General features: G+C 42.4%; 2 protein-coding genes across 2 annotated transcripts in view; one reads left to right on the top strand and one right to left on the bottom strand.

The window, feature by feature from the left end:
- The window catches only part of LOC129865278 (butyrophilin subfamily 3 member A2-like), a 53987-nt gene extending 45445 nt beyond the window's left edge, over nucleotides 1-8542 (top strand). Inside the window, exon 31 of the mRNA XM_055937928.1 lies at nucleotides 5250-8542. Within this exon, the coding sequence (XP_055793903.1) occupies nucleotides 5250-5302 (53 nt within the window). The 3' untranslated portion in view covers nucleotides 5303-8542. The remainder of the gene's footprint in view (nucleotides 1-5249) is intronic.
- Nucleotides 7356-15902, bottom strand: part of LOC129862237 (ABC transporter G family member 23-like) — a 32631-nt gene continuing 24084 nt past the window's right edge. Inside the window, exon 7 of the mRNA XM_055933728.1 lies at nucleotides 7356-7382. Within this exon, the coding sequence (XP_055789703.1) occupies nucleotides 7356-7382 (27 nt within the window). The remainder of the gene's footprint in view (nucleotides 7383-15902) is intronic.

Raw genomic sequence — 15902 nt, 5'->3', positions numbered from 1 at the left:
GAACAAGTTCCACAGACATGTGACTAACATAAATGGAATAATGTGTCCCTGAACAAAGGGGGGGGGGGGGTCAAAATCAAAAGTAACCGTCAGTATCTAGTGTGGCCACCAGCTGCATTAAGTACTGCAGTGCATCTCCTCCTCATGGACTGCACCAGCTTTGCCAGTTCTTGCTGTGAACCAAGCCACCTGCACGTTCCTGGACATTTCTGGGGGGAATGGCCCTAGCCCTCACCCTCCGATCCAACAGGTCCCAGACGTGCTCAATGGGATTGAGATCTGGGCTCTTCGCTGGCCATGGCAGCACACTGATATTCCTGTCTTGGAATGGAAGATTAGTCCAAATGGGGACTAAAAGAGATCCAAATCAAATCAAATCTTGCAGGAAATCACGCACAGAATGAGCAGTTTGTCTGGTGGCATTGTCATGCTGGAGGGTCATGTCAGGATGAGCCTGCAGGAAGGGTACCACATGAGGGAGAAGGATTACTTCCCTGTAATGCACAGCTTTGAGATTGCCTGCAATGACAACATGCTCAGTCCGATGATGTTGTGACTCCCAGCATCTTTATCTACTATGTCTTTATTGACTACGTGGCTAATCACAACTCCAACTCCATCATTAAGTTTGCAGGAAGGGAACCAAATGAGGGACGAGGATGTCTTCCCTGTAATGCACAGCTTTGAGATTGCCTGGTCGAAAGGGGGGTGAGTATAACGGATGTGAAATGGCTATCAAGTTAGCGGTGGTGCGCGCTAACAGCCTTTCAATCGGTGACGTCACTTGCTCTGAGACCTTGAAGTAGTGGTTCCCCTTGCTCTGCAAGGGCCGCGGCTTTTGTGGAGCGATGGGTAACGATGCTTCGTGGGTGACTGTTGTTGATGTGTGCAGAGGGTCCCTGGTTCGCGCCCGGGTCGGGGCAAGGGGACAGACTAAAGTTACACTGTTACACCTGCAATGACAACAAGCTCAGTCCAATGATGCTGTGACTCCCAGCTTCTTTATCTAGTTTAACGAACGCATTGGTAACACTCTGCTCTCTGTTTTCGTTGCTTTTGCAGCTGTTTACCTCTTTTATAGCTGATGTGCAACATGGTAGGATGTTTACGTGAACACAGTTTAAAGGGAAGTTGATGTGTTCATACTTTGCTCATGTGTCCAGGGGTCAGACAACCAAAGCAGATTCCCTTGTTCTTCAAAAAGTCCAACTTCTCTTGATGTTTCTTCTTGTTCAGTGATGTGCAGGTGCCTAGACTGTGTTCTCTTTGACAGAATGGACACTGCCTGAGGGCAGTAATAGAAGGATTTCCAACCCAGCTCTTCACTGTTTTCACAGCGGGCGTAACGCTGGTGGCAAAACCAAAACCACTTTTCCTCTCCTTCAGAACACTTGGCCTACTCACAGGCCTTGAACCTTCCCTCACTGCTGCGGAGGGGGTTTCCCTCAGGTTTCCAAACAGGGGATGTGAGGCGATCCTGGCTTGGTAACCAGATGCAAACCTGGCTCTTCTTCCATTTCTCTCTTGTAGATCATAAGCCGACCCTTCATTTTTCTTTCTTCATTTACAGCAGCTTTGAGACTATGGCTCTCATATTTGACAGGCCGTCCATTTCCTCCATGTATTGAACATTATCCATGGTGTTGTAGCATCCAGTGAGGAAAACTGCAAAGGCTTGTAAAGATTTGGAATCTTCCACCTTGATGGATGGCCAACTGAGAGCTTTCTCAATGAAAGCTGTGGCGATTCTATACTCGTCTCCAAAGTGTTTTTTCAGAAGCCCTTTGTCCTCTGCATATCCTCTGTCAACCTCCATGTGTTTGCAACTGTGGACTAGATCTCTAGCTAATCTGACCATGACTATCCTCCTTAATCCTGTTTACAAGTAAAAACTCAAACAGGAAATACCAGTGACACGCTCAATTTGGAAGTGGTGAGGAGTTTATACATCATTCTCCGGCTTCATCAAAGTGCATTGATGACATCATCCCCACAGTGACCGTACATTCATATCCCAACCAGAAGCCATGCATTACAACGGCAACATCTGCACTGAGCTAAAGGCTGCCAAATTCAAGGAACGGGACAGAAACCCGGACGCTTATAAGAAATCCCACTGCGCCCTTCGACGAATCATCAAACGGGCAAAGCTTCAAAACAGGACTAAGATCAAATCCTACTACACCAGCTCTGACGCTCGTCAAATGTGGCAGGGCTCGCAAACTATCACAGATTACAAAGGGATACCCAGGCACAAGCTGCCCAGTGACACAAGTTTAGCAGACAAACTAAATACATTCTATAATTATTTCAAGGCAAGCAACAGTGAACCATGTGTGAAAGCACCAGCTGTTCCGGACGACTGTGTGATCACACTATCCATAGCCGATTTAAGTAAGACTTTTAAATAGGTTTTTCAATCACAAGGCCGCAGGGCTTGTACTCAGAGCATGTGCTGACCAGCTGGCAATTGTCTTCACTAACGTTTTTAACCTCTCCCTGACCCAGTCTGCAATACCTGCGTGTTTCAAGCAGACCACCATAGTCCCTGTGTCCAAGAATGCTAAGGTAACCTGTATAAATGACTGTAGCCCCGTAGCACTCACATCGGTAGCCATGAAATACTTTGAAAGGCTGGTTATGGCTCACATCAACACAATCATCCAAGACACCCTGTACCCACTCCAATTCGAATACCACCCCAACAGATCCACAGATGATGCAATCTCTATTGCACTCCATTTCCCACCTGGACAAAAATAACACCTACGTGACGTTGCTATTCATTGACTACAGCTCAGCGTTCAATACCATAGTGCCCTCGAAGCACATCACTAGCTTAGGTCCCTGGGACTGAACACCTCCCTCTGCAACTGGATCCTGGACTGCCTGATGGGCCGCCCCCAGGTGGTGATGGTAGGCAACAACACCATGCTGACCCTCAACATGATGGGGCCTCTCAGGGGTGCGTGCTTAGTCCCCTCATGTACTCCTTTTTCACACACGACTACGTGGCTGCTCACAACTCCAACACCATCAAGTTTGCAGATGACACGACAGTGGTATGCTTGATCACCGAAGACGATGACACAGCCTATGGGGAGGAGGTCAGAGACCAGGCAGTGTGGTGACAGGACAACAACCTCTCTCTCAACGTCAGTAAGACAAAGGAGCTGAGCTAAAATTTGACTTGATTTGTCTTACCCCAGGGTGAATTTCTCAAACTAGTACAGGCTGTCTTTTCTGTTCTTGGTCCGGTCTTCGATTGCATATTCAAAGACATGTAGCAAGATCTGTAGTGTAGTGGGTCACCCTTAAACACTGGTACAAAGAACCTATAGTCTAGTGGGTCACCCTTAAACACTGGTACGAAGAACCTATAGTCTAGTGGGTCACCCTTAAACACTGGTACGAAGAACCTATAGTCTAGTGGGTCACCCTTAAACACTGGTACGAAGAACCTATAGTCTAGTGGGTCACCCTTAAATACTAGTACACTAAGAACCTATAGTGTAGTGAGTCACCCTGGTACACTAGTACACTAAGAACCTATAGTCTAGTAGGTCACCCTGGTACACAAAAAGGTGGTAATGAAGACAACCTTTGCTGTCTTACCAGCATTTCAGTGATAGCATTTTGGTGTAGTAGATTGCTGACAATACTGCCCATGTTGTTAGCTCCACCCTGATCTGGGTTGATAGGCAGCTCCAATTAGGGGAGGAAGGCCTATCTGTTGGTCTTACAACAGGCTCTACTGTGTTTTAGTTGACCTACGATGAACAGAGCTGTATTTGGTGGTAGCACTTAGTTACAACATACTACTTGACCCTGGCCCTGTGCGGTATGAACAGACATGGGGATCCCCGGTCAACCATGGTGTGTGATTGTGTGGTATGGAGACCTGTGACAACCTGTGTGGTGGTGGGTAACCTTCCCCATGATATCTTCAGGCGTTCCCATTGTATTCAGGTAATCGTTCATTCCATCATCTGATTTTGTTTCCCATTCCTTGAGTGGCTTCATTCTCATGGAATACATTCATCTTAGCACTGTTAGCCATCCTCATGGAATACATTCAGCTTAGCACTGTTAGCCATCCTCATGGAATACATTCAGCTTAGCACTGTTAGCCATCCTCATGGAATACATTCATCTTAGCACTGTTAGCCATCCTCATGGAATACATTCATCTTAGCACTGTTAGCCATCCTCATGGAATACATTCAGCTTAGCACTGTTAGCCATCCTCATGGAATACATTCAGCTTAGCACTGTTAGCCATCCTCATGGAATACATTCAGCTTAGCACTGTTAGCCATCATCATGGAATACATTCAGCTTAGCACTGTTAGCCATCATCATGGAATACATTCAGCTTAGCACTGTTAGCCATCCTTATGGAATACATTCAGCTTAGCACTGTTAGCCATCCTCATGGAATACATTCATCTTAGCACTGTTAGCCATCCTTATGGAATACATTCATCTTAGCACTGTTAGCCATCCTCATGGAATACATTCAGAAGTTCAGAAAGAGAAAGTGTAGGATGTACAGAAATATTTGCGCTCAACTTGAAAAAACATTCAACAAAATTTCTGTCATCCTAATGAAGGTGTAGATTACATATCACATTCCAGTGTTCCAACTTGTAAACAAGGCTGCAGGGGATTTCTGTTAATGCAAGTGCAGCCAATGGCAAAGCCCGCTTTTGAACATCTTGAAGAACAATCTGGCCTTAATGGCCATGTACTCTTATAATCTCTACCTGGCACAGCCAGAAGAGGACTGGCCACCCTTCAAAGCCTGGTTCCTCTCTAGGTTTCTTCCTAGGTTTCTGCCTTTCCATGGGGTTTTTCCTAACGTCGAGGTCCTTCACAGTTTTATTTGAGACGACTGTACAACCATCAAGATTTATTGTCAGATCCAGAAGCTCTTTGTTTCTTGGGACCTAGAACTAGCATCTCTGTTTTGTCCTGATGTTGATGTTGATGTCATTGTGTTTACCATAGTGTATTATACCCACTGATGTCATGATGTCATTGTGTTTACCATAGTGTATTATACCCACTGATTTTGATGTCATTGTGTTTACCATAGTGTATTATACCCACTGATGTTGAAGTCATTGTGTTTACCATAGTGTATTATGCCACTGATTTTGATGTCATGATGTCATTGTGTTTACCATAGTGTATTATACCACTGATGATGTCATTGTGATTACCATAGTGTATGTTTCTCTCCACAGTGAATGTGACTCTAGACCCTGATACTGCATCTTCTGGGGAAGGGGGGACATAAAACAGGATCTCCCTGACAACAGAAAGAGGTTTACAAAATGGTTCTGTGTACTGGGAAATGTTGCCTTCTCAGGGAAATTCAAATAAAATCATACAGTATTTGTCACATGCGCCGAATACAACAGGTGTAGACCTTACAGTGAAATGCTTACTTACAAGCCCTTAACCAACAATGCAGTTCAAGAAAGAGTTAAGAAAATACTTATCAAGATAACTAAAGTTAAAAAATAATAAAAAGTGGCACAATAAAATAACAACAACGAGGCTATATACATGCGTTAGCAGAGAGAACAGTCTATGACTTGGGTGACTGGAGTCTTTGACAATTTTTGGGGCTTTCTTCTGACACCACCTAGTCTATAGGTCCTGGATGGCAGGAAGTTCTCCATCCAGCTTCTACTATGAAGTGGAGGTGGAGGGGAAGACTGAGTGGACTTTGGGGGTGGTCAGAGAGCCCATCAAGAGGGATAGCAGTTTTAGACTGTTTTCTAATAAAGGATACTGGACTGTGGAGCTGAAGAATGGAGAGTACACGGCTCATGCTGGTCCCTCTGTCCCCCTCTCCCTGAGAGAGAAGCCCCAGAAGGTGGGGGTATTTGTGGATTATGAGAAGAGGCAGGTCTCCTTCTACAATGTGGAGGCCAGGTCTCATATCTACTCTTTCACTGGCTGCACCTTCACTAAGAAACTGTTTCGGGATTTTTGTGTTTAATGACTAAAATATGTATACATTTGACTTAGAATTATAACTCATAAATGTTGAATGTTATGTGTTCCTTGATAGAAAGAATGGGTTTATCTTCAGACAGGCTAGAATGATGTCTCTACCCAGGGAGGGGAAAGACCTTGGGTTGGTTGTAGATAGTTTAACAGGTGGCAGACAGTAATGAGAACTCGAACTGTATTGCCATTGTATCCGAGAGGAGGTTGGACATTAAAACCTATGACATCATCTTTATTATATAACCTGATGTAAATTGTACTATGATTCAGTACTCTCGAGAATAAACGCTATTGATTGATTGATTTTAAGACTGGTTTCTGTCCATTTAATGCTGATAATTATCTTACAAATTCTTATTTATGGGCAGAGTGTTTTAATTGAATTGGTTGATAAACACAGGAATGAAATTCCTTTAATAGAAACTCCATCCATTCTTCAACCCTGGTGGTTCAGATAGTGTTTCACTGGTCATCTGTCCTGTAGATGTCACTGACTGACTGGCAGAGACAGTATAAACAGCAGGAACTCCTATTGAGAGAGTACATGTACATGAGTTCTTAGTTATACATTTTCTGTCCATCTTTTTGTTGTTGTTGGAGAGTGGGCCAGTTTATTGTTTACTGGATAGGACAGAGAGGTAAAGGTAGGAATGTTGAAAGAGCAATGGGTTGGATCTGAACCCATTCTGGTACTGGACCATCCCAGACCACTGATTTCTCGTTAATGTTTGACGTGTCTTTCACCAATCCCTTTGACTGTTCTGTGTTCAGGAGAGTGTGATATACAGTGGCAAGGAAAAGTATGTGAACCCTTTGGAATTACCTGGATTTCTGCATAAATTGGTCATAAAATGTTATCTGATCTTCATCTAAGTCACAACAATAGACAAACACAGTGTGAGTAAACTAATAATGCACAAATTATTGTATTTTCCTTTTCTATATTGAGTACAGCATTTAAAAATTCACAGTGTAGGTTGGAAAAAGTATGTGAACCCCAAGGCTAATGACTTCTCCAAAAGCTAATTGGAGTCAGGTGTCAGCTAACCTGGAGTCCAATCAATGAGACGAGATTGGAGATGTTGGTTAGAGCTGCTTTGCCCTATAAAAAACACTCAATAAATTTGAGTTTGCTATTCACAATAAGCATTGCCTGATGTGAACCATGCCTCTAACAAAAGAGATCTCAGAAGACCTAAGATTAAGATTTGTCGACTCGCATAAAGCTGGAAAGGGTTACAAAGATATCTCTAAAAGCCTTGATGTTCATCAGTCCACGGTTAGACAAATTGTCTATGAATGGAGAAAGTTCAGTACTGTTTGTACTCTCCCTAGGCGTGGACGTCGTGCAAAGATGACTGCAAGAGCACAGCACAGAATGCTCAATGAGGTTTAGAAGAATCCTAGAGTGTCAGCTAAAGACTTACAGAAATCTCTGGAACATGAAATCATCTCTGTTGACGAGTCTACGATACGTAAAACACTAAACAAGAATGGTGTTCATGGGAGGACACCATGGAAGAAGCCACTACTGTCCAAATAACATTGCTGCACGTCTGAAGTTCGCAAAAGAGCACATGGATGTTCCACAGGGCTACTGGCAAAATATTCTGTGGACAGATGAAACTTAAGTTGAGTTGTTTGGAAGGAACACACAACACTATGTGTGGAGAAAAAAAGGCACAGCACACCAACATCAAAACCTCATCCCAACTGTAAACTATGGTGGAGGGAGCATCATGGGTTTGGGGCTGCTTTGCTGCCTCAGGGCCTGGACAGCTTGCTATCAGCAACGGAAAAATGAATTCCCAAGTTTATCAAGGCATTAGTTGGGTGATGCAACAGGACAACGACCCAATACACAGAAATAATTCAACAACAGAATTTGCTTCAACAGAAGACAATACGCCTTCTGGAGTGGCCCAGTCAGAGTCCTGACCTCAACCCGATTGAGATGCTGTGGCATGACCTCAAGAGAGCGGTTCACACCAGACATCCCAAGAATTTTGCTGACCTGAAACAGTTTTGTAAAGAGGAATGGTCCAATATTCCTCCTGACCGTTGTGCAGGTCTGATCCACAACTACAGAAAACATTTGGTTGAGGTTATTAATGCCAAAGTAGGGTCAACCGGTTATTAAATCCAAGGATTCACATATTTTTTCCACCCTGCACTGTGAATGTTTACACAGCGTGTTTAATAAAGACATAAAAACGTAGAATTGTTTGTGTGTTACTAGTTTAAGCACACTGTGTTTGTCTATTGTTGTGACATAGATGAAGAGCAGATCAAATTTTATGACCAATTTATGCAGAAATCCTGGTCATTCCAAAGGGTTCACATACCTTTTCTTGCCACTGTATATTTTTATTATCTGTGTTTTCTAACAGTATTTGTTGTATATTCATTCTGCTGTGTGCTTCTATATTTAGATAAGAATGTAGCAGCAGCACAAAATAAATGTTTAGAAATGTATCATTTGATTATAACATTTTCTAAATAAAGTTTGTTTAAAAGAGTTTTATCTCATTTACATGACGCTCTTATCCAGAGTGACTTACAAATTGGAAAGTTCATACATATTCATCCTGGTCCCCCCGTGGGAATTGAACCCTGGTCCCCCCGTGGGAAATGAACCCACAACCTTGGCGTTGCAAGCGCCATGCTCTACCAACTGAGCCACACGGGACCACACTGTCATCAGAAAGACTATGTATCAGACTACTGTAACAGACAGACTACTGAATGTATCAGACTACTGCCTAATCTCAAATGGGTCTGTTGTTATTTAAAAGCTAGTTAACATTAGTTGTATTTGTTTCTCAACAAGCTAGCTATTTATATATTTTCTCATCATTCATTTTCCACTACTACAGGGTATCAAAGTCAAGTGGTTTATCTAGCTAGTTAGAACAACACTAGCCCATAATGACTCTCTGTTCCATGACATTACACATAAGAGTCATTGGAGGAAGACATCTTCTGTAGGGGGGAGTTTTGTTAATAAGAGTTCTGACCCGTGGGCTGGACATTAACACGCATTGCTTGCGGTATGGTTTTGAATGCACAATGACTTTACCTTTCATATTGGCGAGAAATCCTGTTAAATTGATACACACCTTTAATAGGGTTAGTGTTCCAACGGCCATATCTACATGTTACAGCAAATGAGCTACCTAGTGTAACTCGGGAAGTGTAGCAGGAGTGTAGTTTTGTTGGATGGAAGCCGAGGCGCCCGTAGCTGTACAGATCTGTGCAACACTGCTCGTGTTTTTTTAAATTTCTTTAAGGGATTATTTCTCGCTGATAAAATATTGACGTTTCTAAACGTTAAAACACAGAGTTGGGATTGTAGTTCACATTTTCCATTGACCGTAAATGTATATTCAGTGCAGTGGTCAATAGTAGTGCACTATATAGGGAATAGGGTGCCATTTGAGACACAATCTGTTTATGTAGGTGCAGCAGCAGCCCTCACCCTCCCTATCTGTGAGCTGACTAGCGGAGCTCAATGGTGCTGCTGGATACAATTCCCTGGATCAGTTTACACTGGCTGACTGACTGACTGGCTCGTTGACAGACTGGCTGACTGACTGACTGGCTCGTTGACAGACTGGCTGACTGACTGACTGGCTCGTTGACAGACTGGCTGACTGGTGGTGTTGTGTAGGCTTGTCCTGGCTACTGTTTCCACTCCAATAGCCTCAACAACTAAGACGGAGGTAGAGAGTAGGCCTTTTGAGCCTAGAATAACTGATATTACAGGCAAGCAAGAGACTAAATAATAATAGTTAACTTTGAGGTTATTTAACAGATTCTTATTGAATTGGCTCACGTAATGGGGAAAGTGTGTTTGTGTACTGTAAGATGCAGCTAGTCTATCAGTGGGAAGTTAAGTAGGTAGCTAGTTAGACCTGCGTTATAGATTACCCTGGGACCTTGATCTCTCTGCCATTCTCTCATTGTCCCAAATGGCACCCTAGGGCTCACCCTGGTCAGAAGTAGTGCACTAGGGAATAAGGCACCATTTGTGATGCTCCCTCTGGCCTTGAAGGTGAAGGTCCTCTACTCTTCTTTCGAAGTGTGCAGTCATACACTCCCCTTACTGAGTAAATGGTTTCCGTTGCAAAACGTTTTGAAACAAGCCAAACTTTTTGCTACGGTCTGCGACTAATGAATACACCCCAGGTTAGTCCATCCTTAATGCACAACAAATAACACGTTGGCTAGCTTTACTCCTGATAAGGCCTGAAACAGTCTTGATTTAGCATGTTGCTTACTGGGCCGTTAATATCTGATACTTAGTAATAATATAATATAGCCTTGCGTGCGTCTACACCTGCATTGCTTGCTGTTTGGGGTTTTAGGCTGGGTTTCTGTACAGCACTTCGAGATATTAGCTGATGTACGAAGGGCTATATAAAATAAACTTGATTTGATTTGATTTGATTAATAATATATTCCATTTAGCAGACACTTTTATCCATAGTGAATTAAAGTAGTCCGTGCATACATTCTCATATGGGTAACCCCAGTGGGAACCTACAAACCTGGTGTTATCTAGGACCACTTCAGCCTATAAAACACCCATTCCTCTGAGGGATAAGACTGAACATAGTCCAATTTCAGAGTTAACAACCAAATCTCTCTGCTGCTGTTTTGCGTTCCAAACAACGATTTTAAATCGTCCAATTTTTTCCTCCACAGGAGACCTTCTCCTGATGTTTACATTTAGCAGGGCTCTACGCTGACCTTTTTTTACAAGGAGCACTTTTGTGCCAAGTTGAAAAATGTAGGCGCACACAGATACATTTAGAAGCCCAATGAAATATATTAAAGCTAGAATTCCAAAACTGTCTTGGTGTACGGGTGCTCCTAGGATATAATTCCAGGTCACGCAGCTAAATATTTAAGCGCATATGTGAGTAAAATGGTCGCTCTGTTTAGCCAAACTTACTCTGCTTTATTAGTTACTGCTAACTTACAATAGGAAGAGCATGTAGGCCTACTGTCTGTTAATATTGTCATATGGCTATGTACAACAAGACTTACTGTCTGTTAATTATGACATATGGCTATGTAGAACAAGACCTACTGTCTGTTAATAATGACATATGGCTATATAGAACAAGGCCTACTGTCTGTTAATAATGACATATGGCTATATAGAACAAGGCCTACTGTCTGTTAATAATGACATATGGCTATGTACAACAAGACTTACTGTCTGTTAATAATGACATATGGCTATGTAGAACAAGACCTACTGTCTGTTAATAATGACATATGGCTATATAGAACAAGGCCTACTGTCTGTTAATAATGACATATGGCTATGTAGAACAAGGCCTACTGTCTGTTAATAATGACATATGGCTATGTAGAACAAGGCCTACTGTCTGTTAATAATGACATATGGCTATGTAGAACAAAGCCTACTGTCTGTTAATAATGACATATGGCTATGTAGAACAAGGCCTACTGTCTGTTAATAATGACATATGGCTATGTAGAACAAAGCCTACTGTCTGTTAATAATGACATATGGCTATGTAGAACAAGGCCTACTGTCTGTTAATAATGACATATGGCTATATAGAACAAGGCCTACTGTCTGTTAATAATGACATATGGCTATATAGAACAAGGCCTACTGTCTGTTAATAATGACATATGGCTATGTACAACAAGACTTACTGTCTGTTAATAATGACATATGGCTATGTACAACAAGACCTACTGTCTGTTAATAATGACATATGGCTATATAGAACAAGGCCTACTGTCTGTTAATAATGACATATGGCTATGTAGAACAAGACCTACTGTCTGTTAATAATGACATATGGCTATGTAGAACAAGGCCTACTGTCTGTTAATAATGACATATGGCTATATAGAACAAGGCCTACTGTCTGTTAATAATGACATATGGCTATATAGAACAAGGCCTACTGTCTGTTAATAATGACATATGGCTATGTAGAACAAGGCCTACTGTCTGTTAATAATGGCATATGGCTATGTAGAACAAGGCCTACTGTCTGTTAATAATGACATATGGCTATGTAGAACAAGACCTACTGTCTGTTAATAATGACATATGGCTATGTAGAACCAGGCCTACTGTCTGTTAATAATGACATATGGCTATGTAGAACAAGGCCTACTGTCTGTTAATAATGACATATGGCTATTTAGAACAAGACCTACTGTCTGTTAATAATGACATATGGCTATGTAGAACAAAGCCTACTGTCTGTTAATAATGACATATGGCTATGTAGAACAAGGCCTACTGTCTGTTAATAATGACATATGGCTATGTAGAACAAGACCTACTGTCTGTTAATAATGACATATGGCTATGTAGAACAAGACCTACTGTCTGTTAATAATGACATATGGCTATGTAGAACAAGGCCTACTGTCTGTTAATAATGACATATGGCTATGTAGAACAAGACCTACTGTCTGTTAATAATGACATATGGCTATGTAGAACAAGGCCTACTGTCTGTTAATAATGACATATGGCTATGTAGAACAAGACCTACTGTCTGTTAATAATGACATATGGCTACGTAGAACAAGGCCTACTGTCTGTTAATAATGACATATGGCTATATAGAACAAGGCCTACTGTCTGTTAATAATGACATATGGCAATGTAGAACAAGGCCTACTGTCTGTTAATAATGACATATGGCTATGTAGAACAAGGCCCACTGTCTGTTAATAATGACATATGGCTACAGTGGGGCAAAAAAGTATTTAGTCAGCCACCAAGTTCTCCCACTTAAAAGTATGAGAGAGGCCTGTAATTTTCATCATATGTGCACTTCAACTATGACAGACAAAATGAGAAGAAAAAAATCCAGAAAATCACATTGTAGGATTTTTTATGAATTTATTTGCAAATGATGGTGGAAAATAAGTATTTGGTCATCTACAAACAAGCAAGATTTCTGGCTCTCACAGACCTGTAACTTATTTTTTAAGAGGCTCCTCTGTCCTCCACTCGTTACCTGTATTAATGGCACCTGTTTGAACTTGTTATCAGTATAAAATACACCTGTCCACAACCTCAAACAGTCACACTCCAAACTCCACTATGGCCAAGACCAAAGAGCTGTCAAAGGACACCAGAAACAAAATTGTAGACCTGCACCAGGCTGGGAAGACTGAATCTGCAATAGGTAAGCAGCTTGGTTTGAAGAAATCAACTGTGGGAGCAATTATTAGGAAATGGAAGACATACAAAACCACTGATAATCTCCCTCGATCTGGGGCTCCACGCAAGATCTCACCCCGTGGGGTCAAAATGATCACAAGAACGGTGAGCAAAAATCCCAGAACTACACGGGGGGACCTAGTGAATGACCTGCAGAGAGCTGGGACCAAAGTAACAAAGCCTACCATCAGTAACACACTACGCCGCCAGGGACTCAAATCCTGCAGTGCCAGACGTGTCCCCCTGCTTAAGCCAGTACATGTTCAAGCCCGTCTGAAGTTTGCTAGAGAGCATTTGGATGATCCAGAAGAAGATTAGGAGAATGTCATATGGTCAGATGAAACCAAAATATAACTTTTTGGTAAAAACTCAACTCGTCGTGTTTGGAGGACAAAGAATGCAGAGTTGCTTCCAAAGAACACATTTTTACATTTTAGTCATTTAGCAGACGCTCTTATCCAGAGCGACTTACAGTAGAGTGCATACATTTTATTACATTTTTACATACTGAGACAAGGATATCCCTACCGGCCAAACCCTCCCTAACCCAGACGAAGCTATGCCAATTGTGCGTCGCCCCACGGACCTCCCGGTTGCGGCCGGCTGCGACAGAGCCTGGGCGCGAACCCAGAGACTCTGGTGGCGCAGCTAGCACTGGGATGCAGTGCCCTAGACCACTGCGCCACCCGGGAGGTCACCATGCCATACCATACATAGAACACCATACCTACTGTGAAGCATGGGGGTGGAAACATCATGCTTTGGGGCTGTTTTTCTGCAAAGGGACCAGGACGACTGATCCGTGTAAAGGAAAGAATGAATGGGGCCATGTATCGTGAGATTTTGAGCGAAAACCTCCTTCCATCAGCAAGGGCATTGAAGATGAAACGTGGCTGGGTCTTTCAGCATGACAATGATCCCAAACACACCGCCCGGGCAACGAAGGAGTGGCTTCGTAAGAAGCATTTCAAGGTCCTGGAGTGGCCTGGCCAGTCTCCAGATCTCAACCCCATAGAAAATCTTTGGAGGGAGTTGAAAGTCCGTGTTTCCCAGCAACAGCCCCAAAACATTCCTGCTCTAGAGGAGATCTGCATGGAGGAATGGGCCAAAATACCAGCAACAGTGTGTGAAAACCTTGTGAAGACTTACAGAAAACGTTTGACCTCTGTCATTGCCAACAAAGGGTATATAACAAAGTATTGAGATAAACTTTTGTTATTGACCAAATACTTATTTTCCACCATAATTTGCAAAGAAATTCATTAAAAATCCTACAATGTGATTTCTGGATTTTATTTTCTACTTTTGTCTGTCATAGTTGAAGTGTACCTATGATGAAAATTACAGGCCTCTCTCATCTTTTTAAGTGGGAGAACTTGCACAATTGGTGGCTGACTAAATACTTTTTTGCCCCACTGTATATGATAAACAGAGAGTAGCAGTAGCGTAAAGGAGGGGTTGGCGGGTGGTGGGTTCTTAATTTCTTTCGAGGTTTTTTTCGTAAAAAAGAACCGATAAGAATACCGTTAAAGTACCGGATCGATAAGCAGTATCGGTAAGAGTAGTAACACCGTTAAAATCTTAACGATACCCATCCCTAATCAGGACAGGTCGTTTCACTGAGCTGCCATTGCGGACATAGGCTGTAAAACAGTGATCACTAAGGTCCTTACAGAAAACACCAGTGTCACGGCTGTTGAAAGGAGAGGACCAAGGTGCAGCGTGGTGAGCGTACATTTTCTTTTTATTAATAAAAATGACGCCGAACAAAACAATAAACACTACCAAAAAAAACGTGAAGCTTAAGGCTATGTGCCATCAAACAAAGTTAACTACCCGCAAAGATAGGTGGGAAAAAGGGCTGCCTAAGTATGGTTCCCAATCAGAGACAACGATAGACAGATGTACCTGATTGAGAACCATACCCGGCCAAAACATAGAACCACAAAACATAGAAGTCAAAACATAGAATGCCCACCCCACATCACACCCTGACCTAACCAAATAGAGAAAAAAAATGTCTCTCTAAGGTCAGGGCATAACAACCAGACTGATACCTATCAGGATTATTTGTGAGGATAACATCGAGGAGAGTAGCGCGTGTTTGGAGTCATACCTTGTGGGATTGGTAATAATCTGAGAAAGATTTAGGGAGTCCCATTGCTTAGGACTTTGTCATGTAGTTTAAGCATGTCCCAGTTTAGGTAACCTAGCATGACAAATTCAGACTTAGTATAAGGGGCCAGGAGAGAGCTTAGGGCAGGTAGGGTACAGACCGGTGCTGATGGAGGACAATAACACCCAGCAACAGTCAACGAAGAGCTATTTGAACAAATCAAATTGTTTGGGGACAGACTTGGTGGAGGCAACCAAGTACTGAAGGTGATCCTTGGTAAAGATTGCCACTCCCCCACCTTTAGAAGATCTGTCTTGCCGAAAAAGGTTAGAACGAGAAAGGTTAACATCAGTATTCAGTACTCTTCCTTAACCACGTCTCAGCTGTGAACCCACAGTTTCAATTGATCCATTTTAGGTTATAAGCTTGTAGTGATAACGTGCAGAAAACCCTGGCTTTTACTAGAGCAGAAATCAGTGAAGCAGATATCAGGGCACAAGTGAGAATTGGGGCTAGCAACAGTAGATG

This window comes from Salvelinus fontinalis, chromosome 1, assembly GCF_029448725.1.
Source record: "Salvelinus fontinalis isolate EN_2023a chromosome 1, ASM2944872v1, whole genome shotgun sequence".
In the NCBI taxonomy this organism is placed as follows: domain Eukaryota; kingdom Metazoa; phylum Chordata; class Actinopteri; order Salmoniformes; family Salmonidae; genus Salvelinus; species Salvelinus fontinalis.
This window is presented reverse-complemented; position numbering and strand designations above follow the sequence as displayed.